The sequence below is a fragment of the Orycteropus afer genome, unplaced genomic scaffold (assembly GCF_000298275.1).
Source record: "Orycteropus afer afer isolate SDZICR_OR568_19922 unplaced genomic scaffold, OryAfe1.0 scaffold00052, whole genome shotgun sequence".
Taxonomy (NCBI): domain Eukaryota; kingdom Metazoa; phylum Chordata; class Mammalia; order Tubulidentata; family Orycteropodidae; genus Orycteropus; species Orycteropus afer.
Window position 1 is genome coordinate 6,246,742 of NW_006921639.1, and position 22,296 is coordinate 6,269,037.

At 45.4% G+C, this 22,296-nt stretch overlaps 1 protein-coding gene across 1 annotated transcript in view; it reads right to left on the reverse strand.

The window, feature by feature from the left end:
• Positions 1-762: 762 nt before the first annotated feature.
• ALOX5 (arachidonate 5-lipoxygenase) overlaps positions 763-22,296 on the reverse strand; it is a 66,665-nt gene continuing 45,131 nt past the window's right edge. Inside the window, exons 5-14 of the mRNA XM_007938629.2 lie at positions 22,176-22,282; positions 20,959-21,131; positions 14,236-14,382; positions 5,272-5,475; positions 4,539-4,625; positions 2,748-2,926; positions 2,480-2,601; positions 2,017-2,117; positions 1,452-1,622; positions 763-942 (exon numbers count right to left, since the gene is read on the reverse strand). Of these exons, the coding sequence (XP_007936820.1) occupies positions 763-942; positions 1,452-1,622; positions 2,017-2,117; positions 2,480-2,601; positions 2,748-2,926; positions 4,539-4,625; positions 5,272-5,475; positions 14,236-14,382; positions 20,959-21,131; positions 22,176-22,282 (1,471 nt within the window). The remainder of the gene's footprint in view (positions 943-1,451; positions 1,623-2,016; positions 2,118-2,479; positions 2,602-2,747; positions 2,927-4,538; positions 4,626-5,271; positions 5,476-14,235; positions 14,383-20,958; positions 21,132-22,175; positions 22,283-22,296) is intronic.

The window sequence follows — 22,296 nt, forward strand, 5'->3', positions numbered from 1 at the left end:
CATCCTTCTTCATCTCCATCCTCCTGGTGACAGCTTTGCCAGGTTGTGTCTCCTGGCTGCTGACAGGCTGACCTGAGTAGTGGCAGTGCCCTAGTCCTCTTGTCTGTATGCTCTGCATAGGGCTGTGTGCTGAAGGGCAGTGGGGATACCTCCAGTAGGTGGGGGGTGAGGATTTTGTCCAGGTGGAATCATAATTCCTCCCTCCCCCTGAGGAGTATGTGTGTGAGTTTTTTGGGTGACTGAACACCACATGTGAAAGGAGACATGTTTTAAATGAACTTTATTTTTTATGACAGCCAATTCTTAATGCAGCCAACAGAAATTTATTTGTAAGACGTTGCATTGGACAAGCATAAATAGAACAGAGGAAAAAAAAAAAACATGTATCTAACAAGAAAAAACATCTATCAGTCCTGAGGTGCTGTTGCTAAGTGGTATGAACACTCTGAGCTGGCACTGAGTATGAAGCCTCACAGGCCTGCTCTGTGCGGGAGGGTTTCCTGGAGTACTGAAACATTTTGAACAAAGTTTGAGATTCACAAAAGATAGAGGAATAAGTGGAGGGAACACTTAGGAGCTTTAAAGTAACCCACCCTGAAGCAGCTTTTGGTTTAGAGCAAATCTGCCTAAGAGCGATATTCCCAGGAATCTTGATGGGCCCTGAGGGGCAAGCTGCACAGGAGGCCTGCCTTGAAGTCTGGGTACCTAGCCCAGCCTTGAGAAATGGGACTTTCCAGAATGACACCTGCCAGCGCTGGGCACTCAGATGGCCACACTGTTGGGAATCCGGTCTGGAGACAAGTAGTAATATGGTAGCTTCTTGTTCTTGTTGCGGTCTGCGATCACGCTGACAATGGTATCAAGGTTCTTGCGGAATCGGGCCATAGCTGCCTTCACAGGCTTCTCAATGAAATGCTCCTCTGGATACATGCCCAGGAATAGCTGAGATCCCAACAGGGACAGACATTAATCTGTGACGAGGCCATGCAGATTGGCAGGCCTAATACCCACACCTCCAGGGACCATGGCATGGGGAGCCAGAGAGACAACCTCTCTTTACCTTCCCATCTCCACCCTACGCCACCCACCAGGAGTGCCTGGGAAAAACAAATACCCTTTGAACCAGCTTTCCATAAGGAAGTCTGGGATGGGGCCTCATCTGTATATGTGAACACCAAGAAACTCAGTGGTTTCCTCTGAGCACCACGGAAAAAACCACATGAAAGAGCTTAGCGGGGAGCTGAGAGTGGTTGTTTCGTGTGTCACCTCTGCAGTGACAGCCACTAGAGCAGAGGCCTGTGCTTTCCTGCCTGCCCTTCTGGGCCCCTCCCAGAGCCTCGTCCACAAAATTGACAGCAGCATGTGGCTGCAATGTACCCAGCCCACTCCCCCACCCACGTTGCTCTGCACCAAGGAGTGGCGCAGGTGGGCCAGCCGCATGTGGGCCTCACCTCATTCTCCTGGAACTGGCTCAGCGCCCACACTGCACCTAGATGCCAGCAGGATCGGCCGCGGTCTGGCAGCGTCTTCACTATCTGCTCAATGGTGACCACGCCCTTGGCTGTTGGTGGCGGGGCCCGCATGGTAGGGGGTGCATTGGGGATCCAGGAGCACCAATCATACTGTTGGAACAGCGGCGAACACGTATGGGCCACTGTGGCGGGCACCCCCTATGGTCCAGGTTCCTGCCCTCTTGCGGCCACTTTGGTCTCCCCATCAGCTAGAAAGGGCAGTTGGCCTTGGTTGCCGCCTGCGGAAAGGATCTCCCCCCTTCTTTCTCTGTCTCACCCTCTCCCTGACAAGCTCTGTGGGGCGCCAGGACCTTACCCTATCTAGTCTGTGCCAGGCACCTGAATCCTTTCCCCTGAGGCTGCCTGAGGGTCCCCTGTGGCTTTCTCAGGAGTGCCGGTGGGAAGGGTGAACCGCCCTGCACCCTGCCTCAGGTGCAGGTACTGGTGACCTTGGCGATTTCCGGCCCAGAGAGGTCTGTCCCTTCGGGTCCTCTGCCTCCCTTACCTGGCCAAAGTTTACTGCTGCATGCTGGGCTGAGGCGGTGAATATCACCACAGTCAGGTACTCGGACAGCTTCTCCCTGGTCTTGATGGACTTCGGGAAGCCTTGTGGGGGGAGAAGTTACCAGGGCTGGTTTAGGCCTGCCTCTTTGAGGTGGCCAGCACACCCCTCTGTGCCTTGTCTCCATACATATTGCTGGAGGGCTCAGGAATGAGCAAGAAACTGAGAGCAGACATAGAAGCTCGGGAGAGTTTTCTGATGTTTCTGACCCCACTCTTAGAGGCTGCTGGAAGCTATGTCTCCTGAACAGACTCCATGAGGCACATTGGTGGTCAGAGGACCCCTGGGGGCTCAGGCCCCAGTACCAAGCAGCAAGGGTGATGCCAAGGGCCAGTGTTACCCAAGGAAAGGGAAGAGGTGCAGAGAAGAGGAGAAGAGGGGTGGGGATAACTGGGGTGGTCCTCACCTGAGGCCTTCTTGCCCCGCATGCCATACACATAAACATCCTTCACAAAGTCCTGCAGCTCCTGGTCTTCCTTCACCACCTGGTCACTCTCGTAGTAGATGTCCACCACCTCAGTCGTGAACCTGGCTCAGGAGTGAGGGCCTCAGACAGCAGTAGGTGAAGCAGCCAGGGTCTGGACTGCATCCCCTCACCTTGCCCATGCCAGCTCTTCCTCTGGGACTGCCTCTGCTCCACAGGACACCCCCCTCCCAGTCCAGAACTCACTCACTTCTGTATTGCTTCCCACACCAGGAGCCCGTCATCCCTGTAGAAGTAGTTGGGGATGTCCTCTTTATTGTCCATGCCCCGGGCCTTGATGGCCTCAGGGAAGCACAGGGATGTGTAGGTCAGCTCCTGCATGGCCCGCTGCACCATCTGCACATGCCCACCGCCCCCTGTAGCATTGGCCTTGAATGGAGAGAGAGAGTGCTATGAGCTGAGGCTCTCTCTCCTTCCAGCCCACAGCTCACCCTTGCATCTAGGAGAAACCAGAGAAATTGTCAGGACAGTGAGGTGCCCATGAATGCAGAGTGGCAGGCTCTGCAAGGTGTGACAGGAGGGATGCTTGGCTCAGTGAAGATTCAGGGTGGCCAGGATGCCAAGGCAGCCAGAGGAGGATGTTACAAGGAGCCATCTTTAGATCAGAGTGATGGGTGATGGAAGGTACTGAAGTGGCCAGATGTGCACAGAGACTGGAGGGGCAGCAGCAGGGGGTAGTGAGCTCCCCTCTCAAGTGGTACAGGTTGTGGGACTCCAGCTCTGGCTGGGTGAGGCCCTCAGGCCTGTTCTGGTCCCCACAAAGGTGCACTGGTCTCAGGAGTCTGCTCTTTGGGTTAAAGGAGAGTACGGACGGCAGGCTTTGTAGATCATAAACACTGTTAAGGGCCAGTGGTGGTGTGCTTAGGGGAATGCTGGGGAGATGCACAGAGGAATCTGAGTCCTCCTTCCAGCTGCTAGGACACACATACACACACACAGGGTGGTTGAGCAGACACCCCAAGGAATTCTCAAGGGAGGACTTGGGTGCTGGGATGATTCAAGCAGGATCAATCAAAGTTGTTCCCTGGTATTTTCTGTTTGGAAAATGAAGGTCACTAAGGGGAACATCTGTGACCAGGTCCTGTGTCCTGGGCCCCATTGGGGAGCCTGCCTGCAGCTGGAGAAAATGAGGCCAAAAGGATTTAAAGAGAGAAAGAGCACATTTGCCTTGGCAACAGTGTTTTGAGTCCCTAGATTCATTTTGATCTGAGATTCTCTCTACCCGTATCATTCCCAAGTACATGAAATAATACATTTCTTTTCCAGCTTCAACTGGTTTTAGTTGGGTTTTGATACCTGCATCAAAAATATGGCTTAATTATGTTGTTGTTATGTGCCATCAAGTCGGCCCCGACTCATAGCGACCCCTCCTTGGGTTCACGAGGCGGTATCACTATGGAAGTAGCTTGCCCAACCTAACTATAGTGACTATCTAAGGAGGGTGAGAGAGGAGGGTCAGGGTGGAGGGCTGAAGTGAGGATCTAGGCCTGGTAAAGTGGCAGGGGAGTCAAAACGGGGAGGGTGCTACTAAAAGAATTTGAGGGGTGATTAGGGACTTGATTCCTGCTTAGTACGGAGAATGGTGGGAACATGGAGGGCCTGGAAAGAGTAGATGGGTGGAGGCTGTGCTGAGTGAGGGGCAGGTCCAGGGCAGAATCACATCAGTGGAGCCAAGTGGGAAGGGTCACATTCATTAGAGCTCAGTGGGCCATGAGGAGAGGGATGGGGCAGGAGAATGGGTGGTGAGGAGCATGCCATGCACTTGGCTAATCCAGTGTCTGAGTCAAGGGCTCTAGAGACAGGCCACTGAGCTGGGGGGCCAGCACTCTGAGCACAACCTCCACCCCTCCATTCTTCCCAGGCCTCTACCATTGAGGGGACTAGGCACTTGGTCTCCTGGTCTTAAGCAGAGATCAACAAGGCAGAAAGAGAGGGTGTCAGCCAGGCAGGGCTCTCCAGGACCTGGGGCAGGGGCACGTACCTTGTCAAAGAGGCCGTACTCACAGATGAGCTGCTCACGAGCCTTGGTGTTGATGGCAATAGTAAACCGCACATGGGCCACCAGGAGCTGGTGGGAAGAAGCCCCTTAGAGAGGATCCAGCCAAGAACTCCTGACCAGAGTCCCCCAGGGACCCTCAGCACCCACCCAACCTGGTCCACTGTGGAGATAGGGGGTCAGGAAGAGAAGTCAAGATTGACAATGCTGATTGTCATGACTGAGTAACTAGTTTCTCAAGGCCTGGAGGACACAGTGTTGATGCCTACCAAGAGTAACAATGATAATAGCCAACACTTGCATAATGCTTCAGTATGTGTCACACACTGTTTTAAATGCTCTATATTATTAGTTATCCTTATCCTCACAGTAATCCTATGTAGCAGGTGTAATCCCTCATTGGGGACCTCATCTGTTTTAAAGATGAATAAACTGAGGCACATAGAGGTTCTCTTTAGCCAAAATACTGTGATCACCCCAGTAGTAAATGCCAGTAGTAGAATTTGGAAAGAGGGAAGGGCAGGGCCACTGTCCAGGATCAGCCTAGTTGCATTTGTATGTCTTTTCAAAAATCTACTCAGCTTGGGAGCTACTATCTTCCTCAGGCAGCTTCAGGTGAGGGGTAGGCAACTCTCAGGGGTCCGTCTCAGCTCTCTCCCCCTCTCCTCCCTCTGTACCAGGATGCCTTCCCCACCAGGTGAGACAGTACTTGCTGTACCTTGAAGATGGGGTGCACAGCAGGCAGCTGGCGGTACATGGCGATGCCAAAAACTTCAGATACTAGATGTGTGCGCAGAAGGTGACTGATGGTCTGGTGGACGTGGAAGTCACTGGAGCGCACCCAGATCTTGGCCAGAAGCCAGTCATATTTTGCATCCGAAGGAAGGAAAATGGGGTTCTCATCTCCTGGGACTTGGTTGAGCTGATACGTTGGAAAAAGAAAATGCACTGCAACATTTCAGTCTACACTATAGCTGTTGGAGAGCCCGGACTTCCAGGAAATCCCAGAAGAATCTAAATTTATTTAGCAGTGACTTTCCAAGGAAGGCAGAGGGCCCAGGTCCCACCTCCATCACTCACTACCCATGTGACCCTGGACAACTCACTGATCCTTACTGAGCTCCAGCTTCATCATCTGTAAGTATGGGAACAACAATCACTCCTTATTAGGGGGATGCGGACAGCATGAAGATATAAACAAGGTGCTTAAGATATGTTCATAAGATCTTCCACATTCTGAAACAAGAAGGAACTCCTGTCTTACTGTACACCCATCTTCTCCTTTCTTGCTTGCTTCCTCGGCTCCCTCCTAGTTTTCTTCCTACCTACCTCTTCTTGTTCTCTGCTATGAATTGAGTTATGTTCCCCTGCAAAAGATATGTTCAAATCCTAACTCCTGGTATTTATGAACATGACCTCATTTGGAAATAGAGCCTTTGAAGAAATTATCAGTTGATGTGAGGCGTACTGGAGTATACAAATAGAGCAGGGATACAGGGACACACAGAGGGCAGATGGCCATGTGAAGATAGAGGTGATAAACACCGGATTTTGGACTCCTAGCCTCCAGAACAATAAATTTCTGTTTTTATAAGCCTCCCACTTTATGGTATTTTGCTACAGCAACCCTAGGAAACTAAGATAGAATTTGGTACCAGAAGTGGAGTGCTGCTATAACAAATATATAAAAATAAGAAAGTGGCTTTGGAATTGGGTAATGAGTAGAGGATGGAAGAGTTTTGAAACTCTTCATAGTAAAAGCCTTGAAGAGACTGCTGCTAGAATTATGGATTGATGGGCCTTCAGATTGTTTTCAAGTTTGTTGTTTTTCCCTCCACAAACAATGATGTGATTGCCATCTTTGTACATGCATCCTTACATAGTAGTGCTTATATTTCTTTTGATTGGGTTACTGGAAAAGAAGCTGCTGAGCCAAAGAGCATGTGGATGTTTGATTTGAATAGAGAGTGTCCTACTACTTCTCAGAAAAGCTCATTCAGCTGGTGCACATCCAATCAGTGGTATCAGCTGTCAGAATACTTAAATTCTTCCAGATAATTGGTAAGCAGTCATGGCCTGGAGCCCACTTGAGTATTTATCCAGTTGCTTTGGACACACTAGCCTTACTCCCTGTACCCTCTGACTATCCATCCACCAATTCAGAACCTCAAGAGGGTATCCCTGGCATGGTAGGTTCTTGGGGACCAGCTCAGGTGCTGCACCCAGTGTTTACTGGCTGGTATTATGAAATATCACTCCTGGCTGCAACAATTCCTGGGCTTGCCCTCCCCTAACCCCTTCTTAGATAGTGGTTGGGTGTTATCATTATTTTTTTTACCCCTCTAAAGGAGCAAGAAGTGGTATCTCATGGTTACCTTATTTTGCATTTTCCTAACTGCTGGTGAGGTTGAGAGTTTTTCCATGTTGGCCATTCATTTATATTTCCTCTTCTGTGAATAACCTATTTTTTCCTATTATTTGTATATTATTTTCATCTTTTATCTGTCACTTGTGTTGCATTTATTTTTCCCAATCTATCATTTGCCTTTTGACTTATCATTCAATTATCAAAAGAATTACATAATCAAATATGTCTGTCTTTTCCTACATTACTTACTGGTTTCATATGTTTGCTTTAAAAAGTCTCCTTAACTCTTACATTATATGTTGTTCTACTAAATTCCTCTCAATTTTTTTAAATATTTAAATCTTTACTTTATCTGAAATTTTATTTTTGTAAATGATATGACATAGGGGTCCAACTTAATTTTTTCTTTATGCGTGATAGCTCTGATAAAAATCAGTTTCCATCATGTTCTGATTCATGGCAACCCTGTGTGTGTCAGAGTAGAACTATGCTCCATGGGGTTTTCAGTGGCTGATTTTTTGGAAGTGGATTGCCAGGCTTTTCTTCCAAGGCATCTCTCAGTGAACTTGAACAGCGAACTTTTTAGTTAGGAGCTGAATAGATTAACCATTTACACCACTCAGGGACTCCCTATGGAGCAGTTGTGATAACACCACTTAAATACTATTCTTTCACACTGAATTGAAAAACCACTTTTGTCGTATATTAAATTCCTATATGTAAAAGTCTGTTTCTGGACCCTTCATATATGGTCTACTAATCAGTGTTTCTGTTCTTGTGCCAAACTATCTGCCTTGAATAGTGTCCTGAGAGTACCCTCACTGTTCAGCAGAGAAAGCTCTCCCTCTATGCTTTTATTTTTCAAAACTGTTTTGACTATTTCCCCCCCATGTTATTCCTTAAATTCTTAGATTGGTTTTCTCACCCCCTCATTAAAAAAAGAGAGAAAACCTGATTGAAAATTTAATTGAAAGTACACTAAGTTAGTATAATAAAATTAGGTAGAATTGACATTTTTGTGATACAAAGTTTTCTTACTCAGTATCAAATAATGTATTTTTTAAGGTTTCATTTTACATTATTTTATAGGTTGTTTTTTTTCCCCCCATATGGGTATTGTATTTACTGTTAGTATGGAGAAAAGTTATTGATGTTTCTAGGGGTACTAGACATTTTGCTAAATGAACTTATTAATTCTAATAGCTTTTAAAAAGTAAGAGTCCCTTATGCTTTCTAAGGTTGTGGTGGTGTTATTTGCCGTCGAGTCGCCCCTGACTCCTAGCGACCCCTCCTTGGGTTTCCGAGGCAGTTATCACTACGGAAGTAGGATTGCCCAACCTTCCTTCCGAGGAGTGGCTGGTGGGTTTGAACCGCCAGCCTCCTGGTTAGCAGTGGGCTGCTAACCAGAAGGTCAGCAATTCAAACCCACCAGATGCTTTGCAGGAAGAGGATGAAGCAATCTGTTTCCGTAAAGATTTTCAGCCTTGGAAACCCAGTGGAGGTAGCTATGCATCAGAATGGAGTTGATGGCAGAGTTGTATTTATTTATTTATTATTATTGAATGCTTTCTAGGTCCAATCTTCTTATCAATATCAAAAAGATAATTTTCTCTGTTCTTTTATAAGATTTTTATTATTTTCTTTTCTTGTTTTATCCCATGTACTAGAACCTCCAAAACAGCACTGAATAACAATAGTAATTCAACATTCCTTTTTTATTTATGATTTTAATGGGAATGGCTTTAGAATTCTACCTTTTGAATGTTTATTGTCTTTATCATATGTGAGTAGCTTCCTTACTACTTTACTACAGTCTGATATGACTCATAGCAACCCCTCCTTGGGTTTCCAAGGCCGTATCACTATGGAAGTAGATTGCCCAACTTTCCTTCTGAGGAGTGGCTGGTGGGTTTGAACCGCCAGCCTTCTGGTTAGCAGTCAAATGCCTTAGGCACTACACCACCAGAGCTGACTGCTAACCAGAAGTCTGGTGGTTCAAACCCACCAGTCACTCCTTGGAAGAAAGGTTGGGGCAATCTACTTCCATAGTGATACCACCTCAGAAACACAAGGAAGGGTCGCTATGAGTTGGATCAGACTCCATGACAGTGAATTTTTTTTTTTTTTTTGGTTAATAAATGTTATTAAATTCCCTTTTAGTGTCAACTGATGCAATTAGGAAATTTTTCCTTAGAATGAATTATGAATTATGCTGGTAGCTTTACTGGTATTGAAAGATCTCTGCAGTCCTGGGAAGTTATTTGGTTATAACATATTAATCACTTATTACAGTCCTGTTATTAATTTGCTGACATCTTTTTAGATTATTTAAAAAAAAAAAAAAAAGTCTATATTTGTAAATAAGGTTGACTTTTGGCTTTCTTTTTGGTCCTGCCTGATCAGGTTTTCTTTGGCCCTATGGTTATACTACCTCCACAGAATGAATTTGTGGTTGGTACAGCTTAAAACCACCATTGGTCTGTCAGTTTGTCGTACTGTGGTGGCTTGCATGTTGCTGTGAGACTGGTGACTATGTCACCAATATTTCAAATACCAGCAGGATCACACATAGTGGACAGGTTTCAGCAGAGCTTCCAGACTAAGACAGACTCAGAAGAAAGAAGGAGCATCCACTTCTCAAAAAATTAGCCAGTGAAAACCTTATGAATAGCCCTGAAACACTGTCTGAGATGAGCCCCTCAGTTCAGAAGACACTCAAAATGTGACTGGGGAAGGGCTGCTTCCTCAATGTAGTCAACATTAATGACATGGATGAAGTACAGCTTTCAGGACCTCCATTTGCTAATATGGCACAACTCAAAAAAGAAACAGCTGCAAACATTCATTAATAATTAGAACATGAAAGGTATGAAGTATGAATCTAGGAAAATTGAAAGCAGTCAAAAATGAAATGTTATATACAAAGATCAATCCTAGGCATTAGTGAGCTGAAATTAATAGGTTGTGGCCATTTTGAATCAGACAACCATATGACCTACTATGCTAAGAATGACAAATTGAAGAGGATGGTGTTGCATTCATTGTCACAAAGAATGTTTCAAGATCCATCCTGAAATACAGTGCTGTCAGTGATAGGATAATATCCATACACCTACAAGGAAGATCAGTTAATACTACTGTTATTCAAATTTACACACCAACCACTAACTCCAAAGATGAGAAAATTGAAGATTTTTACCGACTTCTGCAGTCTGAAATTGACCAAACATGGAGTCAATATATATTGATTATTACTGGTGATTGGAATGCAAAAGTTGGGAACAAAGAAGCATCAGTAGTTGGAAAACATGGCCTTGGTGATAGAAATGATGTCAGAGAGTGCGTAATAGAATTTTGCAAGACCAATGGCTTATTCATTACAAATACCCTCTTTCAACAACATAAGTGGTGGCTATACACATGGACCTCATCAGATGGAGTACACAGAAATCAAATCGACTGCGTTTGTGGGAAGAGGAAATGGAGAAGCTCGATGTCATCAGACAAAACAAGGCCAGGAGCTGACTGTGGAAGAGACCATCAATTGCTTATATGCAGATTCAAGCAGAAGCTGAAGACAATTAAAACAAATCCACAAACCAAAATATGATCTTGATTATATCACACCTGAATTTAGAGACCATTTGAAGAACAGATTTGATGCATGGAACACCATCAACCGAAAACCAGACAAGTTGTCGGATGACAATAAGAATACTATACATGAAGAAAGCAAAAGGTCATTAAAAAGACAGGAAAAGAAGAAAAGACTAAAATGGATGTCAGAAGAGACTCTGAAACTTGCTCTTGAATGGACAGTAGCTAAAGCAAATGGAAGAAATGACAAGATAAAAGAGCTGAACAGAAAAGCAACTTGAGAAGACAAAGTCAATTGTTATAATTAAATGTGCAAAGACCTGGAGTTCAAAAACCAAAAGGCAAGAACATGGTCGGCATTTCTTAAGCTGAAAGAAATGAAGAAAAATTCAAGCCATGAGTTGCAATATTGAAAAATTCTATGAGCAAAATATTGAATGATTCAGGAAGCATCAAAAGAAGATGGAAGGAATACACAGAGTCACTGTACCAAACAGAATTGGTTGCTATTCATCTATTTCAGGAGGTGGCATACGATCAAGAACCAACAGTATTGAAGGAAGTAGTAGTCCAAGCTGCACTGAAGGAACTGATGAAAAACAAGGCTCCAGGAATTGACGGAATACCCATTGAGATATTTCAACAAATGGATGCTGCACTGGAGGCACTTATTTGTCTATGCCAAGAAATTTGGAAGACAGCTACTTGGCTAACTGACTGGAAGAGATCCATATTCGTACCCATTCCAAAGAAAAGTGACCCCGCAGAATGTGGAAATTATCGAACAATATCATTAATATCACACACAAGTAAGATTTTGCTGAAGATAATTAAAAAACAGTTACAGCAGTATATTGGTAGGGAAATTCCAGAAATGCAAGCTGGATTAAGAAGAGGATGTGGACTGAGGGGTATCACTGCTGATGTCAGATGAATCTTGCCTGCAAGCAAAGAATACCTGAAGGATGTTTACTTGTGTTTTATTGACTGTGCAAAAGCATTTGACTGTATGGATCATCACAAATTATGGACAACATTGGGAAGAACGGTAATTCCAGAACACTAAATTGTGCTCATGAGGAGCCTGCACATAGACCAGGCTGTCATTAGAACGGAACAAGGGCATACTGCATGGCTAAAAATCAGGAAGAGTGTGCATCAGGGTTGTATCCTTTACCATACTTAGTCTGTATGCAGAGAAAATAATCCAAGAAAGTGGACTAAATGAAGGAGAACATGGTGTCAGGATTGGAGGAAGATTCATTAACAACCTGTGATATAAGATGACACAACCTTGCTTGCTTAAAGTGAAGCTGACTTGAAGCACTTACTGATGAAGGTTAAAGACTATACTCTGCAGTATGGAGTACACCCCAACATAAAGAAAATGAAAATCCTCACAACTGGACCAAAAAGTAGCATCACAATAAATGGAGAAAGGATTGAGGTTGTCAAAGATTTCATATTACTTGGATCCACAATCAACACCAATGGAAGGATCAGTCAATATATCACACATCGTATTGCACTGGACAAATCTGCTTCAAAAGACTTCTCTAAAGTGCTGAAGAGCCAAGATGTCTCTTTGAAGACCAAGGTGCACCTAACCCAAGCCATGGCATTTTTCAATAGTCTCATATACATATGGAAGCTGAATAATGAATAAGGAAGACTGAAAAAAGTTGATGCTTTTGAATTGTGGTGTTGGCAAAGAATACTGAAAATACCATGCACTTCCAGAAGAACTAACAAATCTGTTCTGGAAGAAGTGCAGCCAGAATGCTCCTTACAAGCAAGAATGGCCAGACTTCATCTCACCTACCTTGGTCATGTTATCAGACCATTCTCTAGGGACCCTTTCCTAGAGAAGGATATCATGCTTGGTAACATGGAGGGTCAGCAAGAAAGGAAAAGCCCCTCAATGAGATGGATTGACATGGTGGCTGCAATGATGGGCTCAGATACAGCTAGGATTGTGAGGATGGTGCCCAATGGGGCAGTGTTTCATTTTGCTATACACAGGGTTGCTATGCATCAGTGCCAACTTAAGGGCACCCAACAATAACCATAATAGCTTAAAAAGCACAGAATCATCTGCCATCTAAAGCTTGGCTACAACTCAGCTCATCATCACATGGCCTTCTCTCCAATATAGATATTTAATCAACTTCCTACCGCTTCTACGGAAACTAGAGCTCTTGTGATGATTATGTGAATAAAGACGGGGCCTTATCTGATGCCCTTCTGGTCAAATGCATTTCAGAATGTTCAGGAATTTAGCAGTTGGCATACAAGTTATTATGTAACACCCCACCAGAGGTAAGGCAATATATTTTATAGTCAAACGTAATAATGTTTCTGCAGTGATACAGTGATTCATGCTGGTTGGGGTAAAGTTTATAAATATTGTCTCCTACGGCACATAACAACAACAACAACAACAACATGCTCCACTAATGGGAGCTCTGTTAGCATAGTGCCTAAGGCACTTGACTGCTAACCAGAAGGCTGGCAGTTCAAACCCACCAGCCACTCCTTGGAAGGAAGGTTAGGTGATCTACCTCCGTAGTGATACTGTCTTGGAAACCCAAGGAGGGGTAGCTATGAGTCGGGTCCAACTCAGTGTCACATAACAACAACAACAACATGCTCCACTAATAACCGAAAGTTGGCAGTTCACGTCCACCCAGAGACACCTTGGAAGAAAAGTTTGGCAATCTAATTCTGAAAAATCAGCCATTGAAAACCTTATGGAAAACACCATTCTACTCTGAAACACGTAGGGTCACCATGAGTCAGAGTTGACTTGATGGTGACAGCAACTGGCAAATATCTTCAGGACCAGGTTGCTGCCAGTGAATTTACTGCCAATTTTTGGAAAACCTTGCACTTTTCAGAACTGTTTAAATTTCAGAATAAAGGGTAGGGATTATGATCTGTGCATGGTAACCCTTAGAATCATGCTTAGCATGATGAACGCCAGCTGTTTTTCTGCCCCAGAGCCCTGATGCCTGTCCTCCATGGGGACTACCACAGCTCCCACCACCTCTGATTATACCAGGCCTCCTTCTGGTCTGTCCTTGATGCCTCCCTCCTGCTCTTTCCCCTACGAGCCGTTTCTGGCCCTGGGTCTTGTTTCTGCTGCTTGTATTCCAGCTCCCACAGTGTCACAGAGGGCTGGTGCTTTGCAGAAAGCATTCAGGAATGAATAGAGAAGAAAGTTCCCTTGGCTCCTCCACCATGTCCTGGCTGGAGGCAAGAACTGTGGACACTTGGAAAGCAGCACACCCAGGGCTGGAGCTGGCATTGTCCAGACCCTTCGCCTCAGCAGTGCTGTGGTAGCCTCAGTCCCCAGTTCAATTCACAGATGTCTTTCCCCTGTCTGGCCCTGTGAGTGTTTGGATTTGGGGCTCCTGATCAGGGATACCAGCCTGTGGGTAAGGTAGTATCTTGTCCCAGGGCAGGTCCCCTACAGAGCAGCTCTCCCAGCCAGGAGTTTCTCTCGGGCATCTTGGGGACTGGCTGGCAAGAAGACACAAGGGATACCAAAAGATCAAAAACAATTACTTGTTTTTCCCATCCACCTGGCAGAGCTTTCAGCACCCCTTCCCAGGAGATGTGAGGCTGATGTGTGGGCAGATTCCTCATCTCCCCCAGAGCCCTGGATTGTGGAGTAGGGGGTGGGAAATGCACCTAAGTGGAGCTGGGTGGACCTACCTGGATTGCAATGGGAATCATCTTGTTGTCCAGATTCTTATACAGCAAGCAGATGGGTGCAGCCAGGAATTGCAGTGTGCATGGATCTGTTTTGTTGGCGTCAATGCCATCCAGTAGCTCAAAGTCCACGATGAAAATGTTCCCTTGCTATGGACAGGAGACAGGAGACAGGAGGAAATACACCCTCTCCTCACTTACTGATTTTCTCATTTTCTGACATTTCATATTTATGACAATAGTAAAAATTGTACTATCTGACCATTTGGCACATTCATGATGTACATGTGGCAGTAACGAACTCTGAGGTGCAAAGTGAGAGTAACACTGGGTGTGGTGGTTAAAGTTATGTGTCAATGTGACTGGGCCATGATTTTCAGTGGTGTGGAAGTTATGCAATGATGTAATTTGGCAGTTATGCAATGATATAATTTGGAAGTTATGTAATGATATAATTTCACAGTTGTTTAATGATGTAGTCATCCTCCATTTTGTGATCAATAGTGATCATCCTCCATTTTTGCATAATGCTGAATTTTGCATAACAGTCTGGTCTTTGGAACCAAACCATGTTAATAAGTGAGGAGTGGGTGTATATCCACCTCAGTTTCAGTGAGAGATAGACCTGAGAATCAGGCCACAGGGAGGGTAGGACAGACTTTGGAGGTCCTGGGAAGCTCAGGAGAATTCAGAACTTGTTTCTTATCCTTACTCAAAGGCTGATGTTAGATCAAACAGAGCCATGGAAGAGTTTTCACAGGTTGGGCCTTCAGTATGGTAATAAAATAAAACTAAAACTGAACCCAATGCTGTTGAGTTAATTACAACTCATAGTCAATACAGAAGCAAATTGCCACATCTTCCTCCTACAGAGCACCTGGTGGGTTCAAACTGCCAACCTTTCAGTTAGCAGTTGAACACTTAACCGCTGTGCCACCAGAGCTAAACAGTAATGGCCAATTCTATGTTTATTGTACCTAAAACTTGCTTGACCCTCATGAAAGATGTTGGAAGCCTACCCAGAATGGCAGTTTGATAAGAAGAAAGCTCATAGAATATAGATGAAAGAGATGAAAAAGTCAAATACAAGAGTAATGTTGTAGAACTTCACTTACATGAGGTTCAAAACTAGGCAAACTAGTCTCAGGGGTCAGAAGTCAGGGTAAGAGTTATCCTTCAGAGGAAGAGCCTGGAAAAAGCTGATACTGGTTAGGGGCTCTGGAGGGACTGTGTACTCTGGGTCCTGATCTGTGGCTAATTACTGATCTGTGGTGGGACCACTGTGTGATAATGTGTCAAGCTTGCTGACTGTTGTAGGTTGAATTGTGTCCCCCAAAACATATGTTCAAGTCCTAACCCCTGTCTCCTGTGAATGTGACCTTATGTGGAAATAGGGTCTTTGCAGATGTAATTAGTTAAATTAATGTGAGGTCATACTAGAGTAACCAAAGCAAACCAAACCCACTGCTGTCAAGTTGATTCTGATTCATAGTGACCCTGTAAGACAGAGTAGAGCTACCCTATAGTGTTTCTAAGGCTATAACTCTTTATGGAAGCAGACCATGTCATCTTTCTTCCATGGAGTGGTTGATGGTTCAAACAGCCGATCTTTCAGTTAGCCACCAAGTACTTAATCACTGATTAGTACTTAATCACTGATCTAGGTAGAACACCAGGGCTCCTTTACTGGAGTAAGGTGGGCCCCAATTCAGTATGACTGGTGCCCTTATAAAAGAAGGATGTGGTAGTTAAGATTGTGTGTCAGCTTGGCTGGGCTGTGGTTTTGAGTGGCTTGGCAGTTGGATGTAGGTATTTCCCGTGACGAGATTGTAATCACCTCTATGGTAGAATCTGGTGTGAGCAGCTAAGTAATGGAAGGAGAGTTGCCTTTGGGTGTTGCCTGCTTCTAGTATATATGGAGTAGTCTTGGGAAAGTTCTCTAGCTATTGGCATATCTGGATCCTGCATTTGGCCAAGTCTTCATCTCCAGTTTCTGGACTTGAGCCAGCAACCTGCCATGCTGCCTGCTGATCTTAGAACTGTGCCATTTTACTTGTGACCTTGGGTTCATCAGCCTCAGCAGCCAGCAGCTGCATGAATTAGGAGACTCCTCCAGCTCCAGTGGGTCTGGAACATGAGGCAGAGGTGAAACCCAAGGTCAAAGGGACTTCACCCAGCCCCTAGAACCAGAATTCTGAATTTGGACTTCTAACCTCCTAAAATGTAAATGAATAAATTCCTATTTGTTAAAGCCATCCACTTGTGGTACTCCTGTTATAGCAGCACTCGAGAACTGAGACAGGAGAATAGACACAGACATAGACACAAAGAGAAGATGGTCATGTGAAGACAGAGGCAGAGACTGAAGTGGTACTGCCGCTGCAAGCCAAGGAATGCCTGGGGCTGCCTGAAGCTTGGAGAGACAAGAACAAATCTTCCCTTAGAGCCTTTGGAGGATGTGGACCTTGCCAATACTCTGATTTTGGGCTCCAAGCCTCCAAAACAGTGAGATAATAAATTTCTGATGCTTTAAGTTTCCTAGTTTGTGGTACTTTGTTATGGCAGCACTAACAAATGAATACGCTGCACTCATGGTTTGTACTTTTTCTATAGTTATACTTCAATTTGAAAAAAATAACATAACTGATTTGGGGATATAGAAATCTGTCCTTTTACAACTACACTTTGAGTCCTCTAGAGGGAGCCCAACTTGCCAGCGTGAGTTTTCCTTTAGTTAGGTCAGGACTCTGCTCAGTCAGAACTTGAATAGCTCAGGTAGGTGCCTCACTCACTGCTCACTGCTCACTGCTGTTGAGTTGGTCCCGACACACAGTGACCCCTCCGTGGGCTTCCAAGGCAGTATCTCTATGGAAATAGATTGCCTAATCATCCTTCAGAGGAGTGGCTGGTGAGTTTGAACCGCCAGCCTTCTGGTTAGCAGTCAAATGCCTTAGGCACTATGCCACCAGAGCTCCTAGGTAGATGCCCAGGGACCTTTCTTCTAAAGCCATTTTTTGTTTCAAGCAAGTTATGATGGAAAGGCTTGTGGGTCCCAGCTAGGGGCAGTGTCAGGGTCTATAATATTTGGAGAAATTACAAAGCAGTAAAGTTAGGAGTGTCTTACTGGTAAAATTCTTTTCTCCCATGTGGGAAATGTGGGTTTGATTTCCAGCCAATGTGTCTTATGTGTATCTACCACCTATATCAGAGGTGCCTTGTATATTGCTATGATGCTGAACAGGTTTCAGTGGATCCTCCAGACTAAGAAGAACTAGGAAGAAAGGCTTGGCAATCTATTTCCAAAAATGAGTCCGTGAAACTCTATGGATTACAACAGACCAATCTGCAACCAATCATGGGGATGGCATAGGAATGGGCAGCATTTCATTCTATTGTGCAGGGGTTTGCCAGGAATCCTGGGCTGACTCAACAGCAGCAACCAACAATGAAGTTAGGAGAGATGGGCCAACAGATGCTCAAGTGAAATGCATCCATGTTTATGAATCTTCTTGCAGAAATAACATTATGGGCAACCATGCACAATCTTGATCAACCCCAATAGAGCTGTTGAGGGCTTGTTGCTGAGAAAAGTGTCAAGGACAAGAGGGTTTCTCACAGCTTAGTCATCATCATCATTCTCTTCAGACTTGGAGGCCCTTGCAGTGTATCTGACAACTAGTTGTGAATTCCAAGAAGTCTTCCTCTGGATGTGTGTGAAGCCAGGTGAGGAGATGAGGCAGGAGGAGGATGGGAGAAGAGGTTCCAGGAGAGTCTAGATGTGGAGACCCACAGATCCATGGCTCAGCAGGCTGTCTGAGGCCTCCATGACTAGGTGAATAACTGGACTTTCAGAGCTGGTGTGATCATCACCAACAACGGTGCAGAAGAAGTGGCTGCTAGTCCAGCTTTCGGATATTACAAGCTGGCTACCACAATGAATGACAGGATAAAGAGAGGTGCTGGAGACTCAGGCCTTGGACCAAGAGGTCTGGAGTTTCTCTGTTATCCCAGCTTCTTCCTCTCCCTGGGCCTCAGTTTCAAGCTTCTGGACAATGGGTCTGGACCCTCTCAGTCTGCCATTGTAGGATTATGTGGCACACACTGGTGTTTTTCTGTCTAGTGTCTCTGTCCTCTTCTTTGGATAGCAGCACTCCTCCTGGTCAGCATATTCCATTCTTCTGTCCACAGGGATTGGTTCAGGGAATTCTTTCATGACTCAAGCTGGGCCTGTGAGAACCAGCCCTAAAATGTTTGCTGGAAGTATTGGGAAAAAGAATTTTTCTTTCTGGGAGTAGGTAGTGTTTGCTGAGTTGGTGGAAGGTAAATCTGAAGCTATTGGTGGTCATCTTTATCTCCACTTAAGGAGCTCCTGCCTAAGAAAAGAGCCATGGAAGGAAGTCAGAATTGAGAAATAGAGGGAGACAACGCCAGTGGCATCATCTGAGCCCCTGGATCCAGCTATGCCTGAAACTAGTCATAATCCTCTTGGAATAAACCAGTTTGAGTTGATTTTTGTCATTTGAAACCAAAGGATTCTAATATAAAGTCAAAGAACTAAAACAATCTTGGAGAGTTGTAACAATGAGTCAAAACCAACAGAAGGGGTAAAGTTTCTCTGTTCATGTTCTAAGAAATAATTGTACACGTAAATATTTTTATACACCTCAAAGTTTGCAGATTTTGAAGGTCACAAGCTTATTAAGATGCTGCCAAAGAAAAGTTGCACAAGTGATTACAGGAATTAAGAAGAATTGTACTAGTGTATGTCTGAGATAGGAGATGTGTGTGTATAAGACATGGGATGGAAGTGATGCATGTATGTAAGAGATACAGGTGATGTTTGTAAGAGATGGAGTGACGTGTGTGTAAGGGAGGCAGGTGATATATGTGTGGTGAAGAAGTGAGATAATGTGTGTGGAAGAGATTATGTGGGTATATGTGCGAGAAATGGGGTAAAGTGTGTGTGTGTAAGAGGAAGGAGGTAGTATGTGTGTCTCAGGGTCTATCCATGGAGGCTATCAGACTATCACTTCACTACCAAAACCACAAGTATTGAGATCATGAAGTGGTGTATTAGCTCAAAGGGATGATAACCATTGTGACAAAGGTGCCCACAGACCTGCAACCAACCACTGGGAGGTATAAACGACTCTACAGGCAGTCTATGTCCCTGCCTGGTTGCGAGGAGGGATGCTCAGTTCCTTCCAATTCTAGATTCTCTGAATTTTAAGGTTCCATGACTCTCTGATTTGAATTCTGAAACTTACAGCCGCTGAACTGATTTTAATTATACATCAGCAATGGAATCTACAGAGAACTACTGCTGTGTGTGTGTGTGTGTGTGTGTGTGTGGTGTGAGTTGTCACATGGCCTGATAGTGTCCTGGGACTCAAGCAGGTGCAGGAAGGGAGGCAAGGACTGCCTGAACTGGGGTAGGGGATTTCACCAGGACAGGTGAGCAGCAGCTGGGAGATGTGTCTGCAGATGACACTGCCCATCCCTCTCTGGCTGGGCCCCAAGGCAAGGCTGAGCAAGCAAGACAGGGTGACTGGAAGCACAAGAGCCTGCCCAGATACCTGGGGGCAGGTGGGGCTGGGGCAGGTGGCAGGAAGCCCAGTTTTCCTGGTTTTGTTAGGTACTGAGGACTATTCTTTGGACCATGTCCCAACCAGATCCAGGTAAGGATGGTTTAACCCCCTTCTGTCTCAAGACCTAGTAGTCTTGGAACACAACAGGGTTGATCCTGCAGGTAAGGGCTGGGGAGAGGATGAAGGCAGAAGTAGATGACACCAACTGTTCTAATCAGGAAGTCAAACATTCCATCAGTTTTCTGTCTTTTTCTGTTCTGGTACAGGGCCTGACTTTCTCCAATTTATCCACCTTTGCAAGGTGAGTGACAGAACATGATGACGATGATGTATGGAAGCCTGTCACAATATCTGGTGCACAGTAAGGCCCAAGTGAGCAGTAACACTTTCAATTAACTGTTGCTATTATGTTCTAGCTATTATGTTCTAGAGGAGCTCTGGTAGCATAGTGCCTAAGGCACTTGACTGCTAACCAGAAGGCTGGTGGTTCAAACCCATCAGTCACTCCTCGGAGGGAAGATGGGGCAATCTACTTCCATAGTGATACTACCTCAGAAACCCAAGGAGGGGTCGCTATGAGTCGGGTCTGACTCGACGGCACATAACAACAACAACATTATGTTCTAGGAGTCCTGGGTGGCACAAATGGTTAAGTGTGTGATTACCAGCCAAAAGGTTGGCAATTCAAATCCACCCAGATGGCCTCAGAAGACAGGCCTGATGATCTGCTTCTGAAAGGTCAAAGCCTTGAAAACTCTATGGAATAGTTCTACTCTGCACACATGGGGTCACCACGAGTCGGAATTGACTCAACAGCAGCCAACAACAATATTGTGTTGCCAGATCCCAGCATCATGGAGAATGTCACTTGATTCCTACCCCTCAATGTGATACAAGGCAATTTGTGGTTGCACCTGGGACACCCAGTGGGCATAGACCTCAAGGGGAGGAAAAAGAAGGGGCTTTTCACTGAGTTCAGCTTATCTCACCATCAACCAGAAAGATGAACCAGGAGATGGAGACCAAGAGCTAGGGAGCACTGGGCAGTAAGAACTGCTTTGTGGCCCTGAAGATGTGACTGAGACCATCTGAGCTGGGCCTCTGGCTTTGGCTGAAGTCACCAGCCAGTGGGGCTTACCTCAACCTCCTCCTGCAGGGTGAGCTGACGCTCCAGGCTACACTCCACCATTTCCGTGGTCACCGGGAGCTTCTCAGGGAGCTTCCTGCACTGCTGGATCAGCACAGGGTTGCAACCGTTCAGGAACTGGTAGCCGAACATGAGGTCTTCCTGCCAGTGATTCATGACCCGCTCTAGAGGGGAAAGTGAGCTCTGAGCAGAGGGCAGTCCAGGCTGTGTCCCCATGGACTCTGGCTCTAACATCATGGACAGGGAATACTTAATCTTTCCAGGGGCCCACCCTGTCCTGGACAGCTGGGGCCCACAGGCTCCATGCTGAGCTGCTTGTCCCCTGCCCATCACCATCTCATCTGTCTTCTCTGCACTGGGACCTGTGACACAGAAGACTCCTGGAGCACTCTCTTTACAGAACTCAGCTCTTCTAGTCCAGTGTGCAGGGGCCCACAGGTCCCAGGATGGACGGAGAGGGGAGAAGACTCATAGGGAGAGTTTGCACAGGCAAGTTTTCCCCATATGTCTATTTCAATACTTATTATTTGTCCAATCATATCTTTCTCCTTATTTTTCTGGTGATGTTCTGTCCTTCCTATGCCATTACTGTAATTACTATGCTAGTACTCCAACCAAACAAATCCTAGTTCCAAGGAACCCAATGTTACTTCTATGAGAATGCTTAAAACACAAGTTCCATTCTACCTCTACTCTGTTCAGAAGCATCACAAATGACTGACTTTTGTAAAGAAAAAAAAAAAAAACCCTGCTATTTCTGAGACTTTTAATGAAGCAATGAGGTTGAGGGTACTTAACTGTGACTATCCTAGCAGGAGAAACCTCTAGGAAAGAGGGTGATCCCAAGTAACACAGACTTCCATGGGATATGGGGACACTGCCTGGGATGGACAGAAGCCCAGTGTAGGCAGAGATGGGGCAACCCTTTGCTAATCTGCAGGCCAGTCTCAGACAGGAGAATGGCAGGACTTCTCCCCATACCATGTTGTTGTTGTTGTTATGTGCCATTGAGTCAGCCCCGACTCATAGCGACCCCTCCTTGAGTTTCCGAGGCAGTATCACTATGGAAGTAGATTGCCCCATCTTCTTTCCAAGGAGTGACTGGTGGGTTTGAACCACCAGCCTTCTAGTTAGCAGTCAAGTGCCTTAGGCACTATGCTACCAGAGCTACCCCTACACCATGAGAAGCCCTCAAAAGGTGTCCTCACCAGAAATAGTGTTGCTGATCTTGACAAAGATTTTCTCAAAGTCAGCGAAGTCACTCCAGGAGGACTGGAACATGTGCATGAAGCAATTGATGAACAAATTCTCCATCCTGCAGATAGGAGA